The 22,222-nt window shown below is 35.1% G+C and overlaps 1 protein-coding gene and 1 long non-coding RNA gene across 14 annotated transcripts in view; one reads left to right on the top strand and one right to left on the bottom strand.

Moving 5' to 3' along the window:
* The window catches only part of LOC140669772 (uncharacterized), a 209,957-nt gene that overhangs the window by 69,648 nt on the left and 118,087 nt on the right, over positions 1-22,222 (top strand). For all 13 annotated transcript variants that reach the window (XM_072899883.1, XM_072899879.1, XM_072899875.1 and 10 more), the window contains one exon: positions 20,015-20,176. In XM_072899883.1, coding sequence (XP_072755984.1) covers positions 20,015-20,176 — 162 coding nt within the window. The remainder of the gene's footprint in view (positions 1-20,014; positions 20,177-22,222) is intronic.
* The window catches only part of LOC140669777 (uncharacterized), a 128,816-nt gene continuing 122,399 nt past the window's right edge, over positions 15,806-22,222 (bottom strand). Inside the window, exon 3 of the long non-coding RNA XR_012047403.1 lies at positions 15,806-15,889. This is a non-coding gene — a long non-coding RNA (uncharacterized lncRNA). The remainder of the gene's footprint in view (positions 15,890-22,222) is intronic.

Raw genomic sequence — 22,222 nt, 5'->3', positions numbered from 1 at the left:
ATTAGTAGACGAATAATGGAATTTTAAGACGAAAGTGATGTACTGAAGCAGATTACATGACCTCGAAAGAAAGAAAGAGAATGGGCTTTTCCTCATCATGTGGTTGATGGAAGATCGTTCTTTCTTAGGAGTCTCTGTTCACCCATGGGCTCAATTAATTAGACGCGTTAAGGATGGTTGGATCTTTCTGAAGAGAACCATAAACTGAGTCGCCGAGGAAGCAAAAAAAAAGGGTCTATCGTACGACCCTCCGGCGAAACGTACATTTGCGGTCTGCTAAAATCAGCCCTTTCGCGGCTAATTTATAAGGGTGTGAGACTTTTTCTTATCAAGCATCAGCGCTTTAATTATTTACGGTGCTACATGTGATCATTGCCTTCTTAGGTTTGATGACTACAGGGCCGAAAAAACTTTTATTTCACAAAATATATAAATATGAAAATATTCTTTCTCTCTTTCTTTTTTATCACGTACGGTACACAGCTTACATTCCACACACACGATACACACACAGAAAAAAAGTAAGTATCAAATCAAAACTTATATACTCATATGAATGCGTACATTGTTTCATATATACGCAAGAATTTATAATCTTAGAAGAATATAAAAATCTTAAATTTCAACAATATTATAATCTTATTTCATTATTACAATTATCATTTCAAGAATAAAATAATTATTTCAACTCTAAGAAAATTATAATCTTTGATTTCAACATGTGTTATTTTCTATCCAACATTTTGTCCTCTTCATTCAAGAAAATTATTCTTAAATAACAAGAATATATTTTTCTTGGTTAAATTATATAAAATGTCTTCATCCAAGCAAATTTTCTTTGTTTAACGCAATATAATCTCATTTCAAGATTTATATTTTGAAACTAAAGATATTGTCAAAATAAGAATATTCTTTTTTTCTGTGTAGGGGATCGTTTGTGACCCCGATCGGTTTTTTTGCTATAATTTTACTTTGAATTAATTGTTTTGACATTAACCATACGTGAATTGAAAGTTTAGACTTTAACGAGTGTGCTTATAAAAAGTTCATTGGTGTGGGAGTTATAGTTCTCATGTGAGGAAGGCTAGAAGTAAGCATTGGGAATAACGTCGAAAAAATGTCATTTTTCACATTAAGAGTTTTATATCCTATATAGGGTATTGTAACAGGAAAAAATCAGATATAATCTTAAAGTAGAAGTTTCATACTACATGAAAAAATTATTATAACTTCGTATATTGCAAAAAGTTGAATTATTCAGAAGAATCAAAGTGACATATTTTTGTTACTTTTTTTCTTGCGAATTACTTGGTTTTGCATATGTTTTGAAGCAAATAAATGAATAATAATTTCAAATAATTAAAATTTTTCTTTTTATTATAAAATGTATACATTTTTATAAAAAAACGATAAATTATTGGAAAAATTTTTTATAAACCTAAAAAAAAATTCTGAAACTTTTAGAAAAAACACATAAATTTTACAAAAAAACTTTGCTAAACTTTAAAAACTTTAAAAAATTTATAAACATTTAGAAAAAATTTTTTTAAATCCATAAATTACTTATATTAAAACAGTTAGTCTCATTTTTTTTTAATATACAACATTAAAAAGAAAAAAATGGGGTCAGAATCTACCGTAGTAAATGTTAATGTAAGTAGTTAATGATTATAAAATTTTCTTCGTTTAAGCCTTACATCTTGAGCCAATTATTACGAATGAGAAATATTGGAACGGAATTATCTTTGACAATTCAATGACATATCAATTTGTCTTACAAGATTACGGAACTATTAATCTTACTATCTGCGTGGACATTTGGTACGTCGTAGTTCAGCGTCCCGAAACTCATTAGACCCGTGCTGTTAATTTTCGGATCTTGACGCACTCTAATCCGTGATGTACAATATAGCCTGCGAGAGGATTGTACTCTCGCTACACGGATTGTCCGTACGACAAGACGACAAGACGCGAATCCATCAAGATGCATATGCACAATGGCGATAACGATCTCTCCCGCCGGAATTGCGCAACAATTAAGACAGCTTCGCTCTCGTCTCGTATGTAAGACATACTTAGACAAACCGATACTCTCGCACAATGTACATACGCGGATACGACAATAGCACTCGCCATATGATCCGTAGCAACCAAAGATCAAATGTTATAGGACTTGTTCTAAATCGTCGATCTCATAGTGAAGTTCGGGATTGAATAAATTGGAATTTCGTGTGAATGCTAACCGGATTCTGGTATGCAGGATCCTATCCGAATTAATGTGTTTTCGCACGTGTGTGTAGGAATTTATCAGCATCTCTCTATCGATGGATCACATAACTGTATTCTCTCTCTCTCTCTCTCTCTCTTCCTCCCTTTTTTCGCGTTTGACTCTTGTTTGAATTTTAACGCAGTTTTGTGGCAAGAATGCAGCGTGCTCATACATAGATGTGGTTAAGAGCAGAGGCACGTGAACATGCATGAAAACAAATTCCTTTCTAGTGGACTGGAAGTAACAGATAATAGTTTATTGAATTTTCATTCGCGTTAACATGTATTATACATAAATAAGTACGTTTCTTCTCGTACATTTGACTAAATTCTATAAGCAAATTAGTCGACGATAAAATAAACTCGACGGTATTATATTATAACGCCATAATAGGTGAATAAATCAGGATTAATCACAAATAAATATATACAAATAAATTTTGTTTATGTACAACCTAACAAATATAATTTATTGGTTAGCATAATTCTATAATTTTGTAGACAATTGTCGAAAATTAATTAGTATGCGCTACCATAATTAATTATATTTCTTTATTAGTTGTTTTATCTATGCGACCGTTTGAAGGGAAGGGGTAAGAGAATAAAAATAAAGACAATAAGATGAAAAAGCAAGAGCCGCAGTAATTGTAAGATCAGCGAAAAACAGTGACATATTGGACGATAAAGTCAGTGCCTCCTACTTATATACTTTGCAAAGGCCGAGCCACTTTATCGAGACACGACCGCGTAATTGAACGTGACAAGCGTGAAAATCGAGGTTATTAAGACCCGAGTATGGCTTTCAGGAGACTTTTATCGAAGCAATCGCGAGCGGAATGTCGTCTTGCCTGCTTAAGAGGCATCGTTTTCATGGCATCTCCTTGCATCGTTTATACGTAAACCGATTCCCGTCGTTTCTCCCACGTTGCTGAGCAAACGTGATATTGCGATGTCGCGCAAAAGGGAGGGAGGAGGTGGAAGTTTAAAGGGTACGGAATAGATATAAGCCTATTGGCCTGGGTCTGCACGAAGGGGTAATGGGTTCTGTTTCTGCTTCTATCGTAGCTGAGATAATAAGGAATGATAGTAGGATTATTAAGGAGCGCATCAGCACGCGCCGCCTGTCACGTATCATTTCAGGGGTTAAGATCCTCCCTGAAGATCCCGGCTGCCATTGCTTCAGCGTCTGAGGAATTCCGGAGAAGGTCGGCAACGTACAGGAATATCGATAGTAATGTTGCGCGACTCCGATATTCCTTCCGCGTAATTAAATAGAACAGTTGTGTTGTACGCGCTGTTTCTCGCCAGTTTAATAAGATCACAAGATTTACGACAGCATTTCCACGGATACAATGTTAATAAGTGGTGCATATTATGTTTATAGTTGCTAGGATATCACAGTATTCAGATTATAAGATTGTTGGATGAGATGTATAATTTGCATTCTAAATATATGTCAGTCTTATTCAAGCAAGATAAAATAGTGGAAATATTGATATACCAATGATACATATTGAATAAATAAAAAAGCATAGATTATTTGATTAAAATTAAATTAATCAACTTTTGTTTAATAGAATAATTCCAATTTATGTAAAATCATGATTCTCGTAAATTGATTACCAACTTTATTGTGTAATGCGAATATTGCGTATAAAATTGCGATCAAATTTATTTGATGCAAAATATGAATTTTTAAATACTAAAGTAAATTGACGAAATAATACATGTTATGCGGTTACATCATTACTGAATTAAAATTTATTATTACTTAATTAAAATTGCGAACACGAGAAATCGCAAAAAATTCGCAAAATTTCACGGTAACGGTCTTCATTTACTTTCATTTTAACAATGCAGACGAAACTGTTCATTTTACTACTTCTTTATATACAGAAGAGATATCTCGCTTTATCGTTCGTTAGTGAGTTCAACCTTGTTTTTTTTTTTTTTTTTTTTTTTCTTTCTAACGGATGTCGACAAAGAGAAACGAACGTGGCGAAAATTTAAATAAGAACAGGAATCTTCCAATGAAATTACATTCATCCCGAGTCGTGCAGAAACTCAGCACAATGATTTTTCACAGTTAAGCGTTTTCGGATAAGAGGCTTTAACTGCGATAAAGATGCTATACAGAAGGTAGTACGTGTACGAAAAGCCTTTATATCACGATTTAATTGCAGAAGATTTTACGAAAGCTTGCTCACTATCGTTCGGTAGAATACGTTCTCTAATAGATTTAACTGCGTTCGAGGTAAACAAGGTTTCGCGCTCTTGCGCAATTTCTTCGAGCTGCTCGCAGGAAGCTTCCCATATAAAATTCCGTCCCGTAAGAGGAATCGAGCACAAACTCTCGTAAAAGTTGCAGATAGACGTGCTTTTTTTTAACGAAACAGGAATATTAAATCTCACACGGCGAAAAACGGTGCTTTTTTCGCATGTAAACGCTTTCGCCACGAGTTATGGCTGCAGCTTTCAATCCGTGACTGGTATAAGTTTGTGCGTAATTTACATGCACGATATTAAGAATTCCGCAGCGTCGTAAAAAGCAGAAGGAATATCTCGCGTAAAATTTCTATTGTCGTGCATCTTCGCAACCTGTATTTATGTATTCTGCAAATTTTATACCTTTGTATTATTACACATTACTATTCTTTACATAAAAAGATTCGAGATTAAATAAGTAACATTTACATTTAAATGTGAATGTGTATATTAGAGACACTTGAGTAAAATAATTCTTAACACATATTTAGAAGCTAGACAACCGTAAGTGTATCGATTTATCAGTTTTATGAGCTATCGAAGTGACTAATGGCGCACTTGGATATATATAGTTTAGAGGTGATAGAGGTCGAGTTTTTGCCGTTTGTACGATACGGTACAGAAAATCATTTACACATGTCACAAAGTACACCACTCTGGTGTGCGAAAAATATTTCCAGATATTTTGCTTTTATAATATCGCAAATAAAAATTATAGTTCCTTTCTCATACAATCACAATACGTATTGTAAATATTATAAATACTGAAAGAAAATTTAATTACAGATTATAAAAATACGAGAAAACATTATTAATTAATTTAATTAATTGATTTTATTAATTTTAATTAATTTAATTAATTGATTTTATTAATTATTTTATTAATTTTAATTAATTTAATTAATTGATTTTATTAATTATTTTATTAATTTTAATTAATTAATTAATTTAACAAGTATTGTGTATATTTTAAATATTTTCTATTTTTTCTTTCAAAATAATTTTTATTATATATCCCTCCCCCCTCCCCCCAAATAGAAAAAGTAAGACATCTATAATTTCGACGCAGATACAGATTTTTCTGATTATCTATACGACGATTACAACATCATCCTAAACAAAATCGTGTTTTTTCTCTGAGGAACTATTTAAAGCCTCGAAAATGATACGCATTTAACGTAAAAGGACTCGGAGGACCGTAAAGGTAACATCTGTGCACACGTAGCCCCTGTCGTACATATACTTTAATAATTCACACTAAAAGAACGGCGAGAAAGGTGCGATGGCATGTAGTTGACTTCTGATAGGCACGCCCGTACGCGCCAAACCACGTAGTTAAGGAGTTTTGCAGCTGCACTCGAAGCTGCTTCTCTCACGACGTAGACAGTCGAAACTGCGCGACCATGGATGCGCGAAACGCCCTGGGCGCTTCATCCTGTTTTCCCATGTTTATTTACGATGCCACGGAGTAGACACGTTTTTCCAAAAGCGCCTTGCATTTCCGTTTTACGCCTTCGTAACCATACTTGTTCTTTATTCCCCTCTGGCTTTTTACTGTTTGCCGTATTCCATCTGTTGGTCGCTTGCCCTTTGTCACGTTATTTTTCAATGTTCTCTTCTCTGAAATTTCTTTCAGCTGTCAAAAGAATTTTGATCACCAATGTTTTCATTTGCCATAAAGCTCCGAAATGTGGCCAAAACTTCACGTTATTTACAAACGTTACAACATGAATGTACAATTGAACGATTTTTGAACGAAGATACAATTTTTTTACCGAGTAATTCCTATATAAAAAAAAAAAAAAAACATAACAAGCATGTTATAAAAAAATTACGGAATAAACCGTGTGCTAATCTTTGTGAACGGTGAAAGATGTCCTTAGCAGTATACAGATGGAAAGGAATTAATTGCGACCATTAATTTTAATACTCGGCAAAGTCTATTTATAGAGAGTGAGCCTTTGAGGAAGTGAAAATGCGTTCCTGAAATTGGTTCGTTTACTACCCTGAGTAACGATCATTTCCGTTTCAAGCACTTCTCGCATTTACGGCGATTCAATTCGATGGATTAAGCTTCCTGCAATATACCGGTATATATACTCTACAAAGATATACTCGGGATCTTAAATATAATATTTCTTCAAAGGAGTTCTGATCACCAGTTTAAAAAGAATATATCGAAATTACGTTTTGACAGATATATACGAAAGCATGACGAATTAAATCAGCGACTAATGCAATTAAAAAAGTCTTGTTCTACGGATATAGCCACAAATAAACATTCGTTGGAACTTACATTATTAAAGAAACTTCGCGTGTTATTTATCTCTAGCCAGAAGAAACTTCGGGGAACTGTTTCTATGAGAATACTGTCGAATCTTTCTCATTGATTCAATGTGGTGCCCGAATCGATTCGAGCGAATCGAATCGAACGGAGAGGCTACTGGGACCGGTGAATTATTAAAATCGAATTCCTTCGAGTCTCTCCCTGGGAGAAACAGAAAGGGTTCCATTGCGCGACGATTCGATGGGGAGGGGACGCGAAGGCGACATTAAGGGACAAGAAGAGAGACGGAGAAGAAAAACGAAATCCATCGCGATATTGGCTGGCAATTGACGCGAACTTTGAAGACGTCGCCTTCCGGTCGGAAGCCGAACCGCATTCTACTTATTGCTCGCCGTCTTCGTTCACGCCGAAATCATAAGTCCGTGACTCTACAGTCTGGAAGAAAGTAATTAAATGACGAAACTGCCAATAAAGTTCATCTTTCAGAAAAAGTTAATCAAAAGATTCATAAATTAAGGAAGGAAAATGTAAAAATTATATATTTTACAATATAAGTAAAAAAACACGCACGCAATACATGTACTACATATTTAAATATTACTATCTTAAGAGTATATAATTTATTAATTACTATATAAAAATACTGTATATAAAAATATGTGTGTAATATTTTACGTAATATAGTTTAATATTAATTCTATCTTTTTTACATATACATTGCGAAATCTTCTATATATATATATATATATAATAAATCTTTTTGAATAAAAGTTTCACAATTTTTATAAAACGCCGATTCCTATCTTAACGTTTTATAAAAAAAAAAAATCTAGGCTTTTTGAAAAGATTCAGAATTATAAAAAGTCTGTGATACATGTACGGAAATTATCGGTTACTTGATTAGTGTTAAAATTACGCCTGTCATCATGGACTTGAATTTAATACATCGCGATAGCATCCCCAGCAGAGGTGGACTGATTAAAGCTCTGAGTACCATGTATTTACGTCTTCGCCAAGTCGTCACGAATGGTGGTCCTTGCGGGCATGCAATATCGACTTCAGTTGGTCCCACATCGATCAAAGTCACACATGCCCGGATACGTAGCTCGTAACCACTGTTCGTATATACGTATATTCCTTCCTATCTATCTAGAATTTCATCGAACATAAACGAAGACTGATAATCGCTGTTTGAAGCGCAGTAATGTCGAACGTTTATTATGCATCTTACCTTCCTTTGCGACCTGTGCAAACGTTGCGTAGTTATTTTCCACAGACTTAAGAAATATATTATTTTCGAACGAGAGAAGGAAAAGCAAATCATATTGCTGAGCAAAATGATTCCGGTCATAACGTCGTAACTGGAAGTTTAAATTCCGTTCGCATCTCGAACTGACTGTGCTTACGCGATTTACCGTGCAAATACGTACAGGACCTAAGAACGTTCCAAGAGACGTCGGCAAGGGTCGGCTGTGTCTACAGTTCGTTTCAAGGATATCTGGTATGCGCCATAGGCTGCGGACATAATGCAGGTTTGGTCCGCACATAATGGTAATAGTTGGCTCCGATCCCAAGGGCCTATCCTAACTTCGATCACGCTTCTCTCTCTTTCTCTCTCTCTCTCTCTCTCTCTCTCTCTCTCTCTCTCTCTCTCTCTCTCTGTCTTTCTGTCTCTTGCCCTCCGCACTCTCTCATCTACCCATTCACATCCTGTCCCTGCATGTGCATCCAGTGACACGAGGACGTGAGGACTGCGCACGTTCCCTAACGAGCGGAATCCGAGACTATCGATCTAGTAACGTCGTGTAGAGAGTTCGACTCTCAACAGTGCAGGAAGCGAATTCCGCGAATCCCCTGTGTGGATACGCTTCGGTTACTTCGTGCGATGTTGGTTTCGACCGCCGGGAGCGATCAGAAGTTCTCCTGGAAATATTTGGATATAACTAATCCTGATTCGCGATTAGCTTTCCTGATATATGTATATCAGTCTGAAATGAAATCTAAGGTGTACATCGCAATTTATTTTCTGAAAGTTTTAATTCAAATCAAATTCGCGCTTGAACCGACAAAAACTTTCGTACGCAAAATACAGAAATCGTTTTTCTTTCTTTTATTTTCGCATAATGGTGTAAATTAATGTTACTTTTCAGTAAAACATTACTGAGGAAATTGAAAGTTGTCGCGTTGATTAAAAGTGCCGCGAGACCATAGGGACTCATCTCCTTTAACTCTTTCCTGAGAGATTCGTAAAACGCGCTTTCGCGTTACACAAATAACGCCCTTGAATCTGAAAATGAGAAACATTTGCGTAGCGTGAGTTAAAATGCCGGTAAAAGCGATGCGACGTAATGGAAATTGCTGCTTGGGAATAAAGTAACGCAAACAACTTTGCGCTTTGCGAAAGTTTTTCCAACCGCGTTATCTTGTCCCCGCAATATCGCGTGTTGCGTTTCGCTGACTGACACGACGATCGCGTATTTACAAATGAGTTTTCATCTTTTGCACTTTTAATGAACGCACTGATAGCGACAGAAACGGAATACCATAAAATCGCTAGTAATTATCTTTGCTAATCGTTAATTGCAACGTTTGTTTTCTCGCAGTAAAATAATTGCCATATCGCTATATTGGAGGTACGCTTCTCGATAACTATTTTTTAAACGTACACGATAAAATACAGCGCATATTTAGTCAATATTTCTAGTTGTTTCGATCTTTATCAATATAATGAAATTTTTTTTATAGTTTATCCACTAATTATATACTCTCTAATATTTATGCTTTCTATTATTAGTCTCTTTTTCTGAAATTTATTTTTAAAACTCCTTGAAGAATCACAAACGTTTAAGAAAAATTCGAATCTCGCTTTTGTTGTACATTGAGAAATTCAAAGTTCGCTTCTACACTGATAACTGACCTCCACAATTCCAGCTTAGCGATTCATATTCGTAGACATGTGGCTCGCGCGCAGACGGTTGAAATACGACGTGCATTGTTGCACGAACGACCTCCAGTTTGCAGCCCTTCTGCCAGTACATTCTCCATCCCCTGAGGGTATAGTCCAGAGTTTTTGCCCCGGTGCATTAGGAACGCGATATTTCAAGCTCCGAATCCAACATCGGCCACTGGCCACTACCCCGTCCCGGTTTCACACACTCACAAACATACATGGACCCATCACACATACCTTTTCCCTGACCTCTGTAAAACCACCGCGGGCGGTTCTGCATTTGGTTGATTCTGGTTTAAAAACAATCGCTATAACCGCGATTCCCGAGCGATTTCACCGACGGAACGACGTTGAACGCTGGACCCGCAGAGCGGGAGAACTTCTCGCCGACTTGAGTTGGCCCGAACAACCCGTGGGAGAAGATTTCGCGTTTAATGGCGTTTCGCAGCACAGAGACCCGCAGCTCGTCGTTCTGGTTGTCGCGGTTGCCACATTGGGAAAAGAGCGCGTGCCCTCGGCGGAATTCATCGTGTTACTTGACGCTACCGTTCGAAGTTTCTTCCCTTAAATCGATACTTAAGCTCGATAATTGATAGCCTCTGGATTTTTAAATGTTGAAGAAAATGTAGATGTCTCTTTGAGATGATATATTGCTACAGCTTTTTATGCACATAAAACGAGAATCTCCTCTCATGAATATATAGACAAGAAAGTAAGAGTCTCTGACGGCGACTCACATTTCGTATTTGTTTTATACAATTTCGTAATATCATTTCTCCTATACAATTTATTTCAACCACCTGTGGCTTACATAATAATTGCTGTATAAAATGTATTGCATTTTTATGCTTTTATTTCGTAAATTTGACATAAAATTATTATTAAGAGGAATGGTTTGACTAAAACTAAGATTTTAATTTTTTTTTTAACATAATTTTTACATATTCTGGTTCCAGGAAAATTGCATTGTAAAGTGAGAATATCTTTTTAATTTATTTTATGCGTATACATATGTAAATTTTTAAGACGTAATAGGTACGCAAAAGTTGAATTTTGTATTTATTTTGAGAAGACCAATTCTATTTTTCTTGATAAAAAAGTGCTTACAAACTTATTTTGACTATATATTTTGATTATATTTTGATTATATTGACAATGAATTACACATTTACGAGTGTTTACAAACGCTGTCGAGCTTCCTGCTTTGAAGCAACATTTTATACAATATATATTTTCTTAATTATCTTATAAAATGATATTAATATTTCGAATGTCAGTTTTTTGATAAATACTTGAAATTATATTCCAAGTAAATTTGGCACATTCTTAGGAGATTATTATGACCTACGAATACCTCGGAATTTTATTTCGACACGTCAACAAAATTTTACAAGAACAAAATCATGCGTGTTACAATGTTTACACAAACATACTATAAATCTTGGTTTAATCGTCAGTTACATATATTCTGCGCGCGATAACTATAACCGCCAACTGAGCTCGTTGTTCTCAACGACGACAAACTGGCGCGATCTTCCGTTTAACTCGCGCTTGTTCGCCACGAAGAGCCGTGTCACACGATAGGAAACTGCCGATGTCCGGGTTAACGTTTACGGGTGAATTTATGGACGAAGCTGAATCGACGGGTCGGTCCTTCGTTCCGGCACTAAAGCCGCATTCGTATTTACTACCGGCGCCGAGTACTGGCGAAACGAACAATCCTCCCCCAAAACGCTTAATACGAGGACTAAGCAGCGGAAATTCCACCGATACCTCGTCGTACAAGTTATTTTTTTTGGTCTTTACTCCCACACGCGTGCTTGCACAATCGCGTAGCTAAAAACCCGACCTCGGCGAAAACTATAACGTGGTATTGCGAGCTCGACGTAGGATTATCGCCGTACTTATGTTAAAGCTATACCACTCGAGCGCGTCTGTTGTGTCCATGTGCTTCGAAACTGGTTGGAAATGCGCAAGTTAACGATGCGGAAATGACGAGTTTTTAAAGTTCAGAAAGAGAGAGAGAGAGAGAGGCATCGCTTTTTCTGTATGCAAAAGGATAATGCAGCGTCTTGCATAATAGATTTAATTTCTGCTTAGTCGATTTTTTATTATTGTGTTTCGCGCAAGTATGCTATCGTAGTTTCATATTTTTAGCTTTTATCACCCGCGTATAGACGTAATATTCACAAGAGATACATCTGTTATTGCTCTTTCTTCAAAAGGAAATCTAGACTGTAAAAATATGGAGTTGCATGTTTTTATTTGTGTTACGCGAATTGAGCTGCTCGGAGACAGCATAAATAAATTGAAATAGCCTGAGGCGGATAAATTTGTCAACAAACTCGTTGTCTGGCGAATGGTAAAGTTGAATGAAAACTTCTTACGGGGCGTAACTTGGAATTAAACGAACCGCGCTTGCGGTATGCAAGAAGCCTCGGATTAACCTAGCCTCAGACTATCAAAGTTCTATCGTTTTTGCATATCGAATTCATGCAAATATGCCATACACCAAATCTTTCACGTCTTCAAGAACACTTACAGTTAATATGTAAAACGTTTTAGGACTATCACATCCATTTCCCTCACTTTCTCGAGTCATTTAAATACATTATATTATCGAAATATATATATGTATTTAGTCTTTAAATTTATAATTTTACAATTAAAAATAATAGATTTTATTGATGGTTTTATTGCGTGTTAAATTCATGTAATGTCACGTTCCTAAATTAATGCGCGATTATTGTAAGAGGCACGCTTGAATTGAAATCGGCTTTACGTTTCTACGGATGTTCGGCATTAAGCCAAAGCCGATTATGATAACTCACCTATCCCATCCACAATAATTAGAACGGGTTACTATTCGGGCCAAAGAAGATTTTGTTTCTCGGTTTTGATACTAATTGATTCTTCCTTGAGCAATCTTCTTTGACCGCAGCCAATTAATAAGCACTTGTGAATCGTTTCCATTAAAAGTTGAAACGATAAAACTATTCCAAACCCAACTCTGCTTTTTTATATGACGTATATGGAAACTCTAAGTTAATAATACGAATGATGATAAGTGCGACACAATATTATTTCTTATAACGTAAAAATTTTTTCTTATCTAATGAATACTATAAGAAATATAAAATAAAACAAAAAGCACATATAAAATATAATAAACGAATGATGAAAATAAAAAAATAAATATTTAACAAAACTTAATTAAAAGGTAAATGTTTTTACTAGGATATCTCATAGTGCGCTTAAACAATATTGTAATATTAATTGCTCAATTAGTCTACTAATTACTAATGCCAGATATATAACAAAATTTTGATGTTGTTAAATCTAAAAATAAATCGACGTTAATAGATGTATTTACAATTTCTCTGACAGTAAAATAAAAAATATTTAATATACATTATTTATACAAAAGTTTCTTTAGATTATTTAAAAAATTGTGATACATTCTCATATCAGTTTGATTATTTATATCACTGTGGAAATTTAATTAAATTAAACTAAACCCCTTTATTATTTTAGATTAATATTAATAATGCTGTAAATAATAATCAATAACATTTTACTCAATTTATTGTTTAACTTTGTCAATATTACTCGAGTTCAATAAAAATATTACGATTGTCGAACTAGAAAATGGTTTCCAATACAACGCATATGTGTTCGCGTACGTTAACACAAACGCATCTCTATTTGTATACACATTATACATATTTATAAGAGACAAAGCGATGTAAGCGCGGGAATGGCAAGTGCGAAGCCAATTAAAGTGCAAATGCATGGAGATGCGGGTGGAATGCGAAGTAGCTCGCTGACCAGGAAACTATAAAATCGAAATTCGAATCAGCATTCGTCATATCGTCATCAATGTTGAATTTGCTAAAGATAAACAATAAATAGACAATGATAAATATACTAAAATAAATAGCGAGAGTAGTAAAGTAAATATAAGTCATTATATATACAAATAATTTAAGCGTTACACATTTCTGTAATATTTAAGCGATATATATCCCTATTTGGATAGAATTTTGAATCGAAGAATACGTAACTGAAATCGGAAATTAAATACGATAATCAAAGGTGAAATGAAAACTACATGGGACTTGCGTAAGATCGATTAATTGCGTTGATTTTATTATTTTATAATTTAATTATTCGTATTACTATTTTATGATATTTTACATGAAAATCACTGATTCGAAAAATTGTAAACTTTTAATGTAACACGAATATTATGTGAATTAAATCGCACTACAGAGAATAAAAATTAACGTGCACGTACACATATACACACATACGATTTTTTATACGATGGGAGTTTATTAAAAAGTTAAGCGGCGGGTGTACGGAGGTGAAAAGAACACGGTAGTTTCGGAATTATGCAACAACTACTGGCATGGCCGGTTTCAGCCAGATATTAAGGTTAATAAATGAAACATAACAGGATCTCCACACGCCAGTTGCACACGGTGGAAGTTGCAACGTGGCTGGCACGCTTCTACTTTTGCTAGAAACTCGAGCTTTTTCCACTTATAGGAGGATCGATCAGTGCAAAGTCGTTTCGTATGAGACTACTGGAAGTCCGCATTATTGGAAATCAGCTTACCACATGGTATTGACTGCGAAGTAACAAATTACATGGCACTCGCCATTGTCGATTCAATATCGAGCGCGAGAAGCATCCGATCCGGCTAAACTGCAAAATGCTCAAAGATATACACCCAGCGCATCAGCAATAAATTTCAATCTACTATCAGAGATAATAATTCACGATTCTGATTTATCGTTATATATTAATCTTTTATCCAATATTCTCCTTTGACATACATATTTCTTTTGTATTTGTAATATGCGAACATATGTTTTTAATATCATTCAGTATATTATTAGTACTTTTCTAGATTATATGTTGTGTTATAATTTAAATCATTTAACAACGCCTGTGATATTTAATTGAAGTAGTTCACAAAATAAATGTAAAATGAACTCAATGAAATATTCAGATATTATTTTTAATATATATAAATATTAAAAGATTTATAAAATAAAATTCTATCCAATCTACGAATGATTTTAATTACGATTATTTCGTTATGTCTTAAAATGATGGATCGAAAGCTAAGTGTAAAGTAGATATGGTAAATATCAAGTTCACGTAAATCAGAGCACGCAATAAATCTGGATATAATACTAAAGCTCGTTTTCCCATCTTAAGTCGAGCGAAGTAGAATCGCACCATGCTGTGAACGTGACCAAAGAGAAAAATACGATAGCCCATTCCTTTAAAGCTCGAAACTATGGTATAGGATTACGGTTATACTGTGCTCTCGAGAAAATCTGCTCGATATCGCAGAATAACGAGTTCGCAGCCATTGCGAGTGTTAGATTTTTCGCAGTCGTTGACATTTTAATGCATTATTGCGAAAAATTGTTGTAGGAAATTCATGATAGACAAAACAATAATGCCAATATCAGATTCTTCATAAAATGATACGGCACGATTTATCTTCAAAATTATATAAATAGAATTTAAATCGACTAAATATAAATTCAGTATCACGAAACACAATTTCGGAATATTCTGTAAATCCAAATAGAACTCGATTGGAGTAAATTTACGGATTAAATACGCAATGAAACAAATATCACTAATAATAAGTTAAATTTACGCTTGTCGACTCGCAAATTAAACATGTATAGGTATCACTGATTTCGCCTGGGTCGAACAGATTCTGTCAAATGACTATGATAATGAACGATCTTTGAGAGACCGCATCTCCTGACCCCCCGTTGACTATCATTGTTCTGTCTATTACTATGGTAATACCGTCGGCCTTCGTTTATCGTGGAGCAGCTGTGCGAAAGAGCCTTCTGGACCCGGCGATGCGCGCATTTAAACGAAAATTATTAGATACTTACGAAACGATCGACCCTGCATACAGTAGACTGCGGAGACGGCCATTACGCCGGTTCGCGTGTCGGGTCTACATGGAGGATGGCTCGATCGGATCGCTAAAATCGAGCAGCGTCGACTTCATTAGAATTTAACGCTGTGCAAAGTGAGCGCTAAGTGGATCTCTTCGTTCGACTGTCGTCCGCTGCACCTGCAACCACGATTTTCCGTGGGTTACCTAACTGCGGCTGTATACTTGTGATGGCTCACATTTTTAACGTGATCTTGATTATATCAAATCTTTTTTTTTTTTTACGTATAGAAACCAGTTCTTCAATTTTTTTATGCAAAAATATGTAAATCGATAAAAAAAGATTCTAAGTTTAAAATTTAACGTGATATATTGTATATATCTTATATTCCTTTTGTACATTACTTTAGTTATTATTTATGAATCTATATTTATTTTTCTACAGATTTGTTTTTAGTACATTTTTTTAATAATAAATGTGTGAAGGGATACATATCATATATATTTTTTTATATATACATACATATATATATATATATATATATATATATATATATATATATATATATATTATAGAAATTATATTATAAATAAGTATAATATATTATAAAGCAAATATTTATACAGATGCAAGGTAACCGCTGCATATCGAAATTAACATCATCCCTATCGATAAATTTACTTTACTAATCATTCCATAATATTCCAAGTTTATGAGAAATGCTAATCTGTATCTAATGAGCATACCGTGGACGAATGATATCAAATCGTTTATTATTGGTTACATAGCTTGCTAATCGAAACTGCATCAGCTACAAGATAACTGTACCACCCGCATAACATGATTTGCATATTATTATCTACATAATTCGAAGCGAATATAAGTTTAATTTGAAATAAATCTTGCTTTTTAGTTGTGTGTTTTTTCATTAAATTAAAGTTTGTAGGAAGGAAACATTTTATATATTTTATATATATATATATATATATATATATATTTATAAGGCATATAATTTTTCGTATTGCAGAAAATTTATATAATTGCTACAATTATTTAATAAGAAACACAATATGTACATAAAAATGACGCTTATAACATTATAAAAAGATGATGGTGCGTGCTTTTTACCTTGGATAACTTACATAAAAAAAAATTTCATAAAATAATATTGACAGGAAAGTAATTATCCAGTGGCTATCCGTAATAATAGCCATTTAATAGCCGTCAGTCTCTGAATAATCAAGCAGAAAGCGTGGAGCATCCATGAGTGAATACTATAATAACAGTAGAATCCCAGGGGATCTGGCAAAAAGAAAACGAAGCATCACAAAAGCCGTCCGCGTGGAGTACGTCTTTGTTTACTCCAAACTATCCTCCATTCGTTTTCGTCTTTTCTCCGATCTTTCTCGCTCACTTTCGGTTCCACCTTGCGGTATCTTCGCTCTTCCTTCGCCCTCCGTATCGCCCATTCTTATCCCCTCGAATCGTCTTGCAAGTCCTGGTAAGATTCCTTTTATCCAGCGATATCACGCTCGTACCTCTCATCCCCCTTTCTCTCCCGTTTAAACAAACCCCTCCTATCGTAATCGAGACCGGATCGATGGATTAAGAATCCAATTGCGATTCTTTCTTTCCTACCACCTTCGTCTAACACATTCCTGGATCTTATGTCTCATTCTACGCATCGTAAAATCTCCTCAAATCTAACACTCATAGGGCCGCCGGCTGGTTATCCATGTCCGACAAGAATCGCGCGCGAGAAATGTACTTTTTCCCGAAATACATTTCCACCATTGCGGCACCGACGCTCACGACGGAATACCTATAGTCGTGGAGGCGAAAGCAGTAGCAGCGGCAATAAAGTTTGCTTTATTTTTACTATCCCTCCGGCCAAGTACCGCCCCGTATTTCCTCGGGATATTGACATATCGGGGGTGCCAGGGCTTCTCCTCTTAACGCCCTTTTTACACTGGCACGGAATTTATGTCTTCTTCCTCCTCTTGCCACCCCGCTCTCCTCTTCCTGATCTTCCTCTTTCCCCAGCACTCTTCTCATCACCGTTCTACGTCTTTTCTGCCTCTCCATCTCGCCATCGCTCTCTTCTATCTTCCTCTTTCTTTTTCTCGGTCGTTATTTGGCGGCGCCCCCGTCCCTCTACCACCCAACAACCACCTAATTCTCTCGTTCTCCCTCTATCTCCGATTCTTAGACAATTAATCACGCGCGCATATCTCCACGTTCGCAAAATCAACCGGAAATCTCTATTAGAGAACAAGTTGTGGTTTTTTTCGATGTCTTCCATCGATTTTATCATAAAATGACATAGACACAGTCGTTATTGACAACGATTCCTTCGTAGGACGCTTCTATGACGACTTCTTAGAAGGCCATTTGGTTATAAAATCCCGAGAAAGAAATAGTACCGAATTTTCTACGTAGCAGTTTCAAATCGTGGAGAAAAATAGAACTATGTAATCTCGGACGTGACACAAGAAGCCCATGACATTTATCCGCTTGTCTACTTGAAAATCGGATTATCACCCTTATACTGATATTTCACTTTGCTTTTGGTACAAAATTTTGACACGTGTCTTTTTAATACAAATGTTTTATTTCGCGTTACAATCACAAATACAAGGTAAAATTTTATTAGGTACAACACACCCGACAACATTTATTCAATCCCGAAGAAGAAAGGTGTTCAAAATTTTTACCAAGGCCAAATTCCGTAAGGTCAGCTAACATGACATGACGTTCATTAATTTTTTGCGCAATCGAGTGAAAAGTTTTCTTTCCTCTCTCTGTAAAATGCCATAGTTTGATGAGAGAAGAGGTGGAAAGAACTTTCAAACTGTATTAATAACCGTATTTTTGTCGGTTCATTGGGCACATTTGAAAAATCATTGGACGAGAAACGCGACGACGATAAAAACGCGAAGACGCAGTAGACGCAATCTTGAACAGTCAACGGAAAAAACAATGAGCAATCGCTCGTCGAAGGGGTTATATGTTGCCTGCCTCCCCTCTTCTTTCTTTCTCTCTCTCTCTCTCTCTCTCTCTCTCTCTCTCTCTCTCTCTCTCTCTCTCTCTCTTTTTCTCTGTCTCTTTGTCTCTCGTTTCTCATTGCGTTTCTATTTATTGGTACCGTGGAACGTACGGCCGCGTAGGAGTATACAGGGAAAAAGTGCTATGCGGGGAATACGGGAGATGAAAGAGAACGGGGGAAGTGTAAAAGAGCCGCGGACACAACGACGAAAAACGCAATATCGTGCCGGGAATGTCAAGCCAATAGTAGATCGAGTGGACGTTCAAAATCGTCCGACAAAGCTCGCGAACCATTTAACCAGAATGGAGAGTCTTCCAATGTGTAGCTTCGATTGTTGAAAAGCACGCGGCCATGCCTCGTTTACGAGCTTTCGTCGCAAGCCAGAGAATATTGCAGCTGCTGGACCGCAGTCGATTATAAACAAACTTTATTCGACATCGATGGATATATGATCGCGCCGGCTGGTTAAACAATTCGTTCATGCGATATATTTGGTCATTCCGATATTCTCCTATTTATGTATCGATATATGTAACGTTAGTATGGCATGCACGACATTTCTACGGTCAATAAAGTGCCCACGTACGGGTTTATAATCCTGATGCAATAGGAAAATCGAAAGCACATTATTGACGCAATATACTCGTCGTATATTACCTTTAATTAACAATATTTATAATCTCAATTAAAATGTGAATTGAACATAAGAGTAAATGTAAACTGTAAATAGATAATTTTGCTAATAATCTAAAAATAATAAAACAATTTCAATTTTATATATAATAATGTTAACGAAAAATGTACTTTATCGATAATTAAAATTCCTGTGCACGATGAATAAAAAATTGAGATTAATAACTCATAAAATTTCAATAGTATTATAAAAATTCCGAATCGTAAAATTATCAGAAAAATTAATTATCATATTTGCTTTAAATCTGCTTTATTAATTTGATTATAATTTAATTAATTCTTATTAATTTCGTAGCTATGATCTTTTTTTATAAAATATATATATATATATATATTAAAATCTTGTAATTTTTCAGAACGTATGTTAGAATTATTTTTTTTTCGGTGGCGCGTATTCTTTGACGTACGATATTACTAGTTGGTAATGTTATCTTTATATTTTTAGTATAATTATATGGATCGATATGCGCGCTTATATTTTAGCGCAAACTGTATATGATGTAAATGCGAACCGAAATTTCTTGATGAGTCCGACTGTTTTATGAAACATTGCATTCTGTTTCAGGTCAAGTTGATCTTTGGACCCAGAGTACCAGCGGCTGTGCCTGTAGCTTCAATTCATCTAGCAACGATTGCGCTTGTTGTGTGCCATCGGGCGGCTGCAGCTGCGGTGCAGCTTCGCCAGATAGATGCGCTCAATGCGGCCTGGAGCAGCATTGTGCGAATAGTAAGTATCACTAACAATAAGTAAAATTTACAACAATATTATTTGTGGTTTCTTTAAATTATATAACATGATTAATTAAATACACAACTGTGTATTTTATTTCAAATGAAGATTTTCTCGTGCATATTATTATTATACTTGATTCATACATTAATTAAAGCAAACGACGTAATTATTATATTTTGATGAAAGAAGTGTTAACTAAAATTCTCATTTTCCTGCTTACCATTTTCTTCGCCCGACCACTCTTAATCGACTAACTAACGTATTTGCTCTTTTGGTCCTACAACAAATATAATTACATCGTGTCAAAAAGACACCGACGATCTCTTTGAGCCTGTGCCGGCGCTAGAAACAAGATTCGAGCCATTAAGCCACTTGCCTTGCGTCGCGCTTCTCATTTGCAGTCGCCCGTGTCGCACGAACAAGTGAAAATTAAAGCGCGCACACGGCGAGCGACTCTCTTTAGAAACTGTTCGCGGGATGAAGCGAAGAAAATGGGCAAGAGGTGTGATTCAAAGAGCGAATAAAGAAAAGAAAGAGAAGGAGCGTTTATAAGAGGATGAATCGCAATCCACTCAAAAGACACCGAGATTTCCGAGAAAGAGGAGACGTAGTCGAATGTCGAATGTCGCTCGTTTTGCACGAAGGAATAAATCGTATCTGGGAAATTACTCTTGTGTATGCCAAGCTTTTTTTCTTCTAACTAATCACTCTTGACGAAGTTCTTGTGCTCCATTCATCTAATCTTTCTTTGCACTAATTACTGGGAACGATATTGCCTTCGTGTTCCATCCATCAAATCCTTCTCTCCTCGGATTTCTTGTAGCATCGTAGGAAATATATATGAGACCGTATAAATGAACCCTTTCTATATATATATATATATATATATATATATATATATATAGCTAGAAGAGTTTATAAATTACTTTCTCGTGCAAGTTTATGAGATTATTTAAAAACGCAAATAAAAAAATTTACAGCGAGAATACATAAAAATTCATACTTTAGTATGTGTGTGAATTTTATCTTAGCAATAATATGCATAACTACAATTTTTTAATTCTCTATAACAAAAATTGGATTTTTTATTTTCTCTCTAAATAAACAAGATTAAAAAATCTTTTACAAATTTAATTTTTAAATTTATAAAAGTTTATAAAAATTTTAAATTTGATTTTTATATTTTTTAATATATTTTTATATTTTTAAATTATAAAAATCAAATTGTAATAAAATTCTCACTGAATTTTATGCTTCTTCAATATAAAGTTTCAAGTTTACTTTATATAAGAGAATTATATAAAATTGATGTACTGATGATATATAGTATATGATGTAAAAATGAAATAATTCCCAAGAAATATAATGCCATGGCTTATAAGACAATATTCGCACCACAGTCACGAAACATCCTGCGCAACATCCCACTGGGAGGGAAGCAATTAAGAATCAAATTACACACTATGGCAGATTGCCTCATAATATTACGTCAAGCTGTCGCGACTCGTCGTCGCGACGAACACGACTGCATAGAACGCGCCAATAAAAGTAGACGAGCAAGAAAAATCGTTATTAACCGTACTTCATTTTTCTCTACTTCCTATTTTTCTCATGTGATTTCACGAAAAGATTATAGTGCAAAAGTTTGATACTGTGAAATGAAAATGTTACATTTGAGTACAGAAAAATACAATTAAATTACAATTATTATATATACAGGGTGTCCCGGAACACCCTTAACAACGCTCGTGAGCAGGTAGGGTAAACTGAGCAAAAAAGTCTTATACCATTTTGCGATTTTCGCAATAATTATTAAAATATTAATTATAAACGCTTAGCGAACAATATTATACATATCTACAAGATGTCCGGTAATAATCGCCCCAACTCGCAGGTCAAACTGAATATAAAAAGTCCTGTATTATTTTGCAATCAGCGCAATAATTATTGAACTATTAATTGAAAACGCTCTGGGTATGCTGAGCGCTATATGCGACGCGCGCTTATACGCTGTTGTATACGAACGTTGTTACGGGTGTT

This window comes from Anoplolepis gracilipes, chromosome 9, assembly GCF_047496725.1.
Source record: "Anoplolepis gracilipes chromosome 9, ASM4749672v1, whole genome shotgun sequence".
In the NCBI taxonomy this organism is placed as follows: domain Eukaryota; kingdom Metazoa; phylum Arthropoda; class Insecta; order Hymenoptera; family Formicidae; genus Anoplolepis; species Anoplolepis gracilipes.
This window is presented reverse-complemented; position numbering and strand designations above follow the sequence as displayed.